Raw genomic sequence first — 11,378 nt, 5'->3', positions numbered from 1 at the left:
TTTAGTCAAGCAATTTTTTTCCTTTATTTTTGTTAAATAAGGTTCCAGAAAGTATAGTGCAAACACTCAGTAGAAAAGTCGCAATTAAGAAATGTACATTCACGTTAACATTTCAGTCCATTCACTGGTTTTTTAATAAAAATAGGACCCATTATTCAGTGACTTGTCTCGGTCGAACAATCTTGGAAAAGACTGGAAGGTACAGTGTGGGCTGGCGTAAAAATAGACCCGTATTGATTATACAAATCTATCGACAGAAGCTACCTGGTGACCGTGAGCTGCCGTCGTTCTGACCCTGTCCCAGGGTTCTGGGTCTACAGAACCATTCTCGAGCGAGCTCCGCAGGCGGCGAGCGTGTCCCCCTGCCCACCCCCCGCCCCTGCCTTCCACCGAGTGGCGCGGCCATCCCCCAGCTGGACAGGAAGGGTGCAGGGGCGAATACAGCCTTTCTCGGCAAGAAAATCCGGGGTGGGCCATGGGTTGACCTTCGGTGAGAATCAAGCTACTTTAAGGTGTTTGTGATCGATATGTCACCTTCTTTGTGCAAGATGGTATGCAATTGTGCGGCTGGGGCGGGGGGGCGGGGGCGGGGGCCTCTGGGCTGGGAGATGCTGTGTGGCCAGTGCAGACACCACCACACAGGTTGGAGCCCCAGGCTGCGTTGGGTCGCGGGGACGCTCTGCGGCCAGCCGGCAGATGGCCCAAGGCGGGCCCGTCCCTCTGCGCATGCTGCATGTTTCCGAGTTCAAAGTGGGTCTCACACACGTGGGGATCTCAGGGCATGCAATTCAGGGTGCACATGCGTGCGAGCCCAGTTTGTACAGGGGGAAGGCAAGCCCGCGTGCCCCTCTGGGACGGGCACTTGGGAGTGCGGGTGCTCCCATATGTGCAAGAGGTGGTGGCAGGCTTTCTCGGGATTCCCACAACTGGGGGCCAGTCCCCGGAGACGTGTGCTTCTGGGCCCGCGGGGCTTGGGGGTGCTGCTGGTGGGAGGCAAGAAACAGTTCTGGCTGCTGGTGGGCCCGTAGCCCGCGCCGTGGGGAGCGCGAGCCCAGAGACGTGGCGCTCTGCGTGGTTGTTCCTGCACACACCCCCACACACATTCAGGGAGCCCCGGAGTCGCCCAGCAATCTCGCGCGTTAGTCTAGGACAACCTCTCTGTTTAAACATCAGCTCTCAGGGCGGGATGCGAGCTGTTTGCACATCGAGCTTCTGAACCGACTCTGAGCTGCCCAGAGTCGAAGCAGTCGGGGCTGAGGAGCCCCGTTTCCTACTAGCCTCCGCGACCCCTGTCTTGCCTTCCACACATTCTCCAGGAAACCTGACCATGGCCATCCGACCCGCAGGAAGGGGCGCTGACCCCCCACCTCGTGCCTGTGGCGTGAGACGCTGGATAGCTCGACCACCAGGGGAGACAGAGCAGAGACGGCCAGCTTGACCCATGGCCTCCCAGGGCTCAGGTGCTTGTGGACCAGCACTTGGGGGCCACCTGGCTTCATGCACGTGGGTAGGCGTGTGTGGTTTGGGAGCTTCTGGGGCCCCCTTCCCCTGTTTGATGCCAGAGAGGCCGTGCAGAAAGACATGGGCAACCATCCTTCCTGCTGAAGGAGGGTCTGTGTGTTCTCAGACAGGATAGGCTGTGGGCATGACACAGATTTAGGATTTAGGATAGAAAGCGACACAAGATGGGACTTCTCAGGCTAGCTCTGAGTGTCCTTGGGGGGTCCACCGCTGAGGACAGCGTTCTGAGCTCCCCAGGGCGCACCTGGGAGCAAGCAGTGGGGCCAACACTCCAAACCAGCCTGCCAGGGTCCCCACCACAGTGGGCACTTCGGTGCAGACCAGCCGGGGGGTTCCATCAAACCCAGTACGGTGTCAGCAAAGAGCCACTGAGTAGGATGGAAAACCAAGGGCTTCGGACAGGCTGGCATGGGTCTCGGTCCTGCGACTAGTGCTGTGTGACTTTGCTCAAGTCAATAACCTCTCTGAGCCCCAGATTCCTCACGACACCATGGGGGCCGTAAGCAACCAATGGGTGACAGGTGGAGAAGGTGCTCTGGGGCTACCAAGTAGATGTGGGTCTTGGTCATGGCGGTTCCCTTAGTTTGTGGCCACATGGAGAATTCCAGAAGAGAGAGATTTTCACTACACGCGCCAATGACTACTGGCCTCTCCTGCAGCTTTAGCACGGAACCTACACAATCCGGTGTAGGAAGGAATGCATGGATTTCATAAAGGGAGATAGAGTTGTGTCTAGAATACCCTCCCCTGCCAGGTGTGGCATATACTCATGCATGCACACACCCACATGTGCACACACACACGTGTGCACGCATACACACATACACGCACTGTACAATCACACAAGCATGCAAGCACGCGTACACACATATGCTCATGCACACACATGCACGTGTACAATCACATGCTCGCAAACATGCGTGCACGCGTTCACACGTGTGCACACATGCACACAGATGTGATCGCAGCATGGCTCCAGCAGAAGAGTTACTGTTTCTCTCCATGAGCAGATCTGACAGGGAGTAGATAGATGACAATTTTCAGGGAAATTTAAGAAATGCAAATGTATGAGTCATTACCATGAAGTTGTTTAGGGAGGTCTAGTCCCGAAACATGGCCTCTGAAATCAGGCTTACTTCGCTGAACTGGACATGGAGGTGACCACGCGCCCCAGCATCCCAGGACCGGCTTCCAGTGTGCGCACACAGGAGCTGGTGTCTGGAGCCGGGGTGTCCCCAGGAGCGCCCTGAGGGTGTGGAGTCTGGCCCTGGGCACAGGGAGGAGCTAAGGGGCCCTGCCTCATGCTCCTGGCCACAGCAGGCCATCCCTCCCACTCTGGCACCCCTGCACACCCACCCCTGCACCCCTACATTCACAGTTGTGGGGCCCACACCGTCTCCGGGCACAGGGACTGCCTTTGGCTCCTCGCTACCCACCACCCAGAATCAGGGACTCTGTCTCACGTCCCGGGCGGCTGCCTGTCAGCGCCAACCCCCCACCGCCTCAGTCCATCTGACAAAATTCACAGCTGGAGTTTCTTCCTCAAGCTGAGCCAAACAGCCTTCCTGACCATCTACCTCATCCCCACCCCGCCCTCCGGCGGGGTGGGGGGAGTCCTCAGGCCACCCCTAGCAACCCAATCCCTGAACCAGACTTCAACCCAGCCCAGTCTAAGACTCACGGGTGGAAATGCAAACCCAGATAACTGTGAGAAGAGGTCGCATCCCCACCTGGTCTCCGCATCCCCTCGGAGAGTGCTGGGGCTCCAACTCCCCACCCGGCTTTCCAAGCACGCTGCAGGGGGGGGGGGGGAGGACATGACGCCGGTGCAGGGGCGCAGCTGTGCCCTCCGGCTTCCAGCCCGCCACTCCCCGCCCCTTAGTCATCCCCCAAACCAAACATTTTGAAACCAACTTCCTGTAAGGAGGTTGATTTGTTGCTTTTTAAGTTTTGTTGTTTTTAAAACTGAAGCCGCTACAAAATCAGGTCATGTCGGTTTCCAGGGGCGACTTTCTATGGACCCAACAGGCCCGTATGCTTCAGAATTACAAGTGTTGTCAGTGCTCTGTGACCCGCTGAGTCAGAGAGCTGCTTGGTGTGCAGCGGGGCGCCCCCAACCCCCGAGACCCGACTCCCACACTGCAGGGCGCCCCCCATCTCGGAGACCCGGCTCCCACGTGGCTGGGCGACCCCCCACCCCCAATGTCCGGCTCCCACGCAGTGGCAGGTGCACACTTAGGGAGCCCCTGCCTCGTGGGCTGCGCATGCATGTCATGGGCGGAGACGGCCACACAGGGAGGGGCCCATAGGACCCCAGACTTGGGGAATCCCGGGAACACATGCTGAAATGAAGCCAGGTCCACCTGTCGGGGCACACAAGCGTGAGGCCCACAGGACCCTTCCTTCTTCAGAAGCAGGACCAAGGAGGGGTTCATACTACTTCTGGGTGCTGATGGGACGGGAGCAGGCATTCGTATCATCTGGATCCGTCGGGGCCCAGACCCAACACACAGAGCAGGCTCATCAGGCAGGACAGGTGTCCCAGCCCGGAGGCTCACTGCACCCAGTGCGCGCGCTGAGATGGGTTACAAGGGTCGCAGGTGTGCACAGACCTGCATTCGCCCCGAGGGTGACTTCACTGACAGGGTTGAGGCTGGCCCTCCGCTCCCTGTGCCTGGGACAGCGACTACAAACCGCACAGAACTCGGGGCCTGAGCGGAGTCTGCAGGAGGGGCTGGGCGGCCACAGGGGTGTCGCCCCCCCGCCCCATGGCGTGGTTGAATGTGGGCAAACTTGTGTGCATGGCTTGTGCTGGAATCACCATTGGCTTTGGACTGGCCTTGTCTCCACAGGTTAGTTATTGCCTCTGGAGACAGGAAGTGTCTGGAAGCGCTGTGGCTCTGGGGTCTGACTAACGTGCAGCCTGGGAGGGCCTGGTGTGGTGGTGGTGGGGGGTGCTCCACGCTGTAGCTTACACGCACCGTGCAGCGGACCCCCCAGGCCCAGCGGTCCGTGGAAGCGCCTGGAAGTTTGGTGCTGCCTTCTGCACTACTGAGGTTGGGCATAAGTGGTGCACGAGGGACACACGGGTCCCCCTATAGTGCTGAGGCGCCCCCAAGCAGGGGCGTGGTGCCTTAGGGACGTCTCACATCTGGATAAAGAGTGCCATGCGCACAGGAGTTGGGGGGCTGTTCTCATTTTTGGTGGGAGTGAACAGGTGACCCCTGAAACAGTGCACTATTTACAGAGTGTCTTAAATAATTTAGAGAGAACCCTACTTGAAAGGCTAACATTTGCCCATGAATACTGTACGAGATTAAAAATAAATAAGGCAAGATCATACAGTCTCATCACAAATAAAGAGGAAGACATCGTGCACCCGCCTCCGAGGGTCACTGCGGTGGTTCTCGCGCCCTCGGGAACGGTAGAGTCTGGACTGCTGATGACCGACGTGTCCCGTGCTCCTGGGAGCTGGGCCTTGGCGCCGTGGGTGGTCCCACGGCCTCCCGCCGCAGCTACGCACAAGGCAGGGCTCCAGAGCTCCTGGTCCTGTGGACCCCCAGTCTGGGACCAGCAGGGCTGGGGGCCACGGAGACTCTCGGTGGCGTCCACATGATCCCAGGTCACTTGGGTGGACAAGGAGTCCACGGCGTGTCTCTGCAGGGGCAGCCAGCTCCTCTCCCTGATGGCTGATGGCTGGATCCCTGCATCTTTAAACAGCAACCTCATCCTTGGGCCATCCTGACCACCCTGCCTCTGAGTCCACTTCGAGGAGGTAGGCGGCCCACCCAGAGAACTCAGGATCCTGCCCCTGGCCTAACCCCAACCTTCAGTTCTGTCTGTGAAGTCCCTTTGCCATGCAATCAAGCACGGGGTCAGGACCTCAGTGTGATCCACTGGCCCCCAGACTGCCCTGGTGGAAGCCTGGCATCCACCGGCAGGCAGGCTCCAGGTCCCTGGCCAGGTCCTCAGTCCCCAGCCTGGCACAGACGGGCACACCACATGGGCCACATGCTCATGGGACTCCCAAGATGACTCGGGTTCCCCTGAAGGAATCATGCCATGTCTCTCTAAAGGCTGAGCGGGGACGGCTGGGCCACAGAGTCCTTCTCAGTAGTGATGGTAGCAATGGCCTTCGGTGGCCCCGCGCAGAGCTGGTTCTCAGGAGGGAGGCCGTCCACCCACCCATCTCCGTCCTGAGTCCCGCATCGCTGGCTATCCACGCACGGCCCGGCAGCCGACCATGCTGCCCCACGGCCGGGCAGGGCTGAGGCCTCATGAAGGACATCACGCCTCACGGGTCCACCACAGGAACAGCCCGGGGACATGCACAGGGGCTCAGCCAGAGTAAGCCCAGCCCCTGCCCGCCGGTGCCAAGCTGCCTTCCTCCTACGGTCGGAGCTGCCACCCAGCGCCCCTAGCAACACATCCCACACGTCCTTGGTCTGCACCTGTGCGCGTGGGAGACCCCCAGGCCTCCCCAGGGTCCCCTGCAGCCCTCTCCATGCAAGTGTCCCCCAAACTCACTCCGAAATCCCACGTCCGGGGAACAGCCTTCTCCGCAGGGGGCTTTCTCTGTGGCGAGGTATGGTTCGCTTGTTTCAAAATCCATGCAGGTTTGTGCTGTGAGGAGAGCGGGAGCCCCAGACACGGGCGCAGCAAGGGCCCAGCGGCCCCGATCTTGGTTCCTTCCCTGACGAGTGAGGCCAGGGTTTGTAGGGCCGAGGCCATCCGGGGGCTGAGGGACATCTCGGGACTCGCAGGCAGAGCAGGGATGATGCTGGTCGCAACACAGAGACGTGGCTCGGGGCCCCAAGAATTCCAGAAGACCCGCCTCTGGCCCTCAAGAAAGGGCTCCCGAAGGAAGCCAGCAGCCCCCCTCTGTGCTGCGCGGCTTCTCCCCAAACCGCGCGCTGCAGGCCTGGCCCATCTGGGCCCAGGGGCCCAGACACACACGTGAGGCCTGGCTCCCAGCCCGGACTGCTGCAGGCCTTCTCAGGGCGTGCTCCCGCTCTGCCGGCCACAGCTCCACGGCTCCCGCTGAACCGAAGCCTGGGGTCGTGGCGGATGTTCCCAAGGTCCCGACGCTGGACGCTGAGCTGGCCAACCCCAGGCAGCTGCTCCTCGGCCACCGAGGAGAGGACCGAGGTGGGCAGCATCCAGGTGGGCAGGGCTCGCCCGGCCCGTCACTGCCCAGCTGCTTCGGGTCACGCCGGGACGGCACCCCTTCTGCAGCCCAACCTCTGGCTGCAGGCCCTGCTCTGTGGGCCGGGCTGGTCCCTGCTGGAGCCCCCAGCAGCCAGCGTGGGCTCCACTAAGCCTCCTTCCCAGCTGCTCCGGGGGGCGGGTGCTGGCCATGAGGGCCCGGCGGGAGCCCCGAGCCCTGCAGAGCCCCCAGCCCAGCTCTGACTGGGGGACCAGCCATGGGGGCCATTGGTGGTGGGCCTGTGCCCAGTCTGGTCTGGAGGCCAGGTCGCCCGTAAGCACACATTTTCCGCTCTGCGTTTAGGGACCTGGCCTGGGAGCCATTTCTATCGGTCCGGCCTTCCAGGAAGTACGTTAGCATCTCCCCCTTGCCCTTGACGCTGACCTTCCCACGGCACACGAAGCGGTAGGTGCCCTTTCGCAGCAGCCGGTGAACCTCCTCGGTCACCTGCAGCAGAGGAAAGCAGGTGAGTGTCCCCGGGGTCAGCAGGGGAGGATCCCGGGGGCAGGGCTGCCAGAGTGCTCCCTCTTCCACCCCTGCGACCTGTCCCCAACATCAGAGAGCGCCAGGGGACGCGAGAGGCCCAGCCGCCCACTAGGCCTGGGCAGGCTCTGGAAAGCAGCACTCTTGGCGGGGGGAGGGCCCAGGGTGCACAGAAGGCTGGACAGGACACAGAGACGTAGCACCTGAACGGGGTGTGAGCCCCAGGGCACCCCAGGCACACGCCAGAGGCCCGGACACGGAGGAGTGGGACAAGCAAAGCTAGATGGCTAACCGGCGTCCCGCGCGCCCTTCAAGGAAAGGACCAGAGGCGGAGGAAGGACTCCTAAAAGGAGCAGTGGGGTGGGGGTGTGCTCTTTTTGTCAACGGAGGAGGAGGCACGTGTACGGGGCCACTGGCGGGAGTGGTGCCTTGGGCAGAGAGGGTGTAGGCAGCACAGACAAGGGTCCCACCCTGGCACACGCACCCGGGACACTGACACTGGGCCTGATAGAGGGGAGAGGCCCCGTCTGCACAGAGCTCCCCTATCGCAGGGCCTGTGGGGCATGGGGCGTTAAAGGGGCAGCTGAGTGCTCTGTGCCTCGGGGAGTCCAGACACAGACACGCAAGGTGGCAGCAGTGGGGGGCGTGGGAAGACCACCCCAGCACGCAGAGTGGCCACCTGGGGGGTCACAGGGCTTGTCGGACCCACGGGACCCCGTGTTGCAGGTGCCTGGCTCAGAATGGGGGCACGTGGGGCTGTGGTCATCCAAGGTACCCCTGGGGATCTGCCCTCGCTCTTAATCCACAGGGGACCCGCGAGCAGGCAGGGGGCGGGGCGGTGGCAGGGGGTGCCCTGCGTGCAGCCGGGGACACAGACTGGAGAGGCACATCACCCACAGCCAGGCAGCCGGGGGAGGCCAGGCCTTGAGCAGCAGCCACGTCACGGAGAATGGCCCTGGGGGCTCACCGGGGACAGGCCTGGTGCTGCGCCCAGGAGGGGCTCACCACAGTGTGATCGTGGAAACTATGAACTTGCATGTGAGTGGCTGGAGAGTGGATGGGGCTTTGGCAAGTGGATGGTGACCTGGCCCAGGGAGGCCTGGTGTCCCAAGACGGGCTGTGGGACGGTGGTGTGACTTAGCACCTCCAAGCAGCACGCTCACGCATGGTGAACTTGGTAAAAACGTCGTGTGTGTGTGTGTTTCACAATAACACAAGAAACTCAAAGGAAGGACTACAGCTGGGGCCACTGTGAGCAGAGCCTCCTGACAGTTAAACTTTAACGAGACCCCAAGGGCCCACCAGGCACCCGACAGGGAGGCAGCGCCCTCCAGCGACCAGGCGGGGCACTGAACACACGGCCCTGGGAGAGCGGCCGGCGCCTGAGTACACCCGGGGTCCCGAGGAGGACCTCATCAGGGATCTGGCCCGAGGGAGAGGCCAGCACTGGACCCGGTGTCGCTCAGAGTGCCCAGCGGGAGCCCAGAGGCCAGCCGCTGCCACACTAGGAGACAGGCTCCTCCTCCTCTGAGGCCCCCCCGGGGGTTGCTGTGCAGGCCCCGGCAGACCTGGGTTTGCACGGCTGGAAGGGGGATCCCGAGAGCCGCTCATACCTGTGCGTGCCTGGGAAGGGCAGACACCGTCCCAGAACCTTTCGGGGGGTGGAGGAGAGGGGGCTGCTGCAGAGTGTCAGAGCTGCCCATAGCCTCCCAGCCAGGCAGCCCCACGGCACCCACCCTCGAAACCCAAGGAAGCCCCTCCGTGTAAGGCAGGTGGGCAGGTGGGCAGAGTCCTGGATGCTGGATGGGCTCGCTGGGACGCCAGCACTCACCGTGCCCCTGACTCAGCACGCGGCCACGAGGGAGCCGACCCCCAGGGCCACAAGACAAACCCAACCAAGACCACCCTGGGTCTCGGGTCCTGCCTTGCAGGGCACAGACACAACGCACTAGGCAGCTTCGGCTTTGTGTCCCTGCCCGGAAGAGGCAGGCGGGGGAGGGACACCGGGCTGCTCCCCGGGCACCACCTCCCTTCCCCGGCCTCTTGCACCTGCCTCACACCTGCAGGACGGCACCCACGCCCCGGGCAACTCTAGCGGACTGACCTGGATTCTGCCCTGGACACCGGTGCTGTCCATCCGACTGGCTACATTGACCGTGTTTCCCCAAATGTCATACTGTGGCCTTCGAGCCCCGATCACCCCGGCCACCACGGGGCCAACGTTGATGCCTGGAAGACAGCCACGGAGTGCCGTCAGCACTGGCAAGGCTTCGGGGGAAGGAGCTGCCCCTCTCAGGGCCATGGGTTCCTGGGGTCACCTAGCCCCGGGCCCCTTCCCAAAGTAAGGACCCACCTCATTGGGACAAGGTAGTCCCCAGTCCCAATGTCTGCTTACACATGAGCCCCGGGGAGCGGAGAGAGTCCCATTTCCTGGACCAGCAACCCCGCTGCCAGGAGGCCTTTCAGACTGCAGAACGGCAGTGTGTCCCCCCGCAGTCCCCTTCCAGGAGGCACAGTGGCTCCTGACGGTTTCCTAGGCTGCCACCATGCAGGGCGTTCAGGGTGTGGGGCCCACCGCTGTTCGGTCTTCCAGGATCTCTGAAGTAGGGAGCAGAGGCCCCTGACTTGCTGGAAGAGCACCAGTCACCCCTGCAGCCATCCCACAATGGGGCTTCCTGGCTCTGCTGACACCACGTCACATGTCCCCTGCTCTGCATCCACACACAGACTTTTCCAAGTTAGGCACGGGTGCTAATGATGTTGGGGCCTCAGGCCCGGCAGTGGGATGGCCCTGGGGCTGAGCTGGGGACCCGACAGGGGCCTGAGCGGCTGCTCCCCGCACACCACCCCCCCACCGCGTGACTGCAGGGGCGTGGGCCAGACAGAGCCCACCTGCTGGGCGGAAGGGCCTGGGCTCGCACCCCACCAGGTCCCCGGGGGCAGGAGTGTCTGTTCCCGGCACATTGCTGCATGGATGGTGGAGCTCCGGCCTGAGGACAAAGCCGGAACGCGGCTCGCAGGCCAGGCGGGCACCCGGACGGGCACCAGGCCTCAGACAGAGCTGCGCTCGGAGCCTCAGAATGCCTCCGGCTCTGGTAGCCGCACTGCCGCCCTCACGCCATCCTGGGTCTTAGGTATTTCTCTGGACACTGGATGTCTGAATTCTAGAACCACCTCTGGGGGCATTTTCCTCCAGCCGCATGTGGACGCAGAGGTGTTTCGAGAGCTGGACGGTGCCCCTTGGGGTAGAGGGTCCCTATGTCCCCAGGCCTGCCCCGGGAGGCCCCACCCTCGCTCCTGGGGCCCTGACGTAGGTGGGGGTGGGCGTCCCCCAGCCCCGGGTGGGGTGGGCGCAGCATGCTGGCCTGAGTGGCGGCCGCCCGCAGCCACGTACCGACGCGGAGCACAAAGTCGTTGTAAGACTGGTAGTTGATCTCGTCCAGGACGTCAAACATCTCGATGGCGAAGTCGGCCAGCGTGCTGAGTTGTGAGGAGATGCACTTCTTTGCCTGTGCGTGAGCAGACGGGAGTTACCATGTTTGGAGGAGTGAGGGCAAAGCTGACAGCTGGGAATGCTTGGGAGGGGCCCTGCCATCCCCGCAAGGGGTCAGGGACCAGATCACACAGGCACAATCATGTCCACCGCATGCAGGCTGGGTGCTGGCTTAGGGTCGGCCGCTCAACAGGCTGCACACCCCTGCAGGCAGGGGCAGGGGCTGCCACGGCCCAAGGTGCACAGGGAAGCAGGGCGGTCTCCCCTCACGCAGAGCCCGTGGCTCCCACTGCTTTGTGCTGCTACACAACCTCTCTCGTGCCAAATAATGACAACGGTCCATTGTCTTCCTTTGGTCAGAGTCCTGTCGGCCACCTCCCTCACATGGTTCCCCTCCCGGTCACCTCCTGCGTTAGGACCTTCCTTACCACCGAAGCACCCACAGTGACCCGCGACGGTTACTAACTACAGGTCACACTGGGCTTGGAGGTATGTGTGTACATCCTGTGGGTTTCCACAAATGCAGAATTTCATGCCCCCACAACTGTACCATAACACCGAGCAGCGTCACTGTCCCCCACCCCGTCCCCCATGCCCGTGTGTTCATCCCCCTCCTCCAGCCCCCTGGCAACTCCCGATCCTTCCACCATCTCCACAGTTGTGCCTCTTCCAGAA

At 62.3% G+C, this 11,378-nt stretch overlaps 1 protein-coding gene across 1 annotated transcript in view; it reads right to left on the bottom strand.

Annotated features, from left to right (window-relative positions):
- Nucleotides 1-11,378, bottom strand: part of ADCY1 (adenylate cyclase 1) — a 92,906-nt gene continuing 81,528 nt past the window's right edge. Inside the window, exons 18-20 of the mRNA XM_082693314.1 lie at nt 10,605-10,719; nt 9,315-9,439; nt 1-7,174 (exon numbers count right to left, since the gene is read on the bottom strand). Coding sequence (XP_082549440.1) covers nt 6,836-7,174; nt 9,315-9,439; nt 10,605-10,719 — 579 coding nt within the window. The 3' untranslated portion in view covers nt 1-6,835. The remainder of the gene's footprint in view (nt 7,175-9,314; nt 9,440-10,604; nt 10,720-11,378) is intronic.

This window comes from Mustela nivalis (assembly GCF_964662115.1).
Source record: "Mustela nivalis genome assembly, chromosome: 12".
Lineage (NCBI taxonomy): Eukaryota > Metazoa > Chordata > Mammalia > Carnivora > Mustelidae > Mustela > Mustela nivalis.
This window is presented reverse-complemented; position numbering and strand designations above follow the sequence as displayed.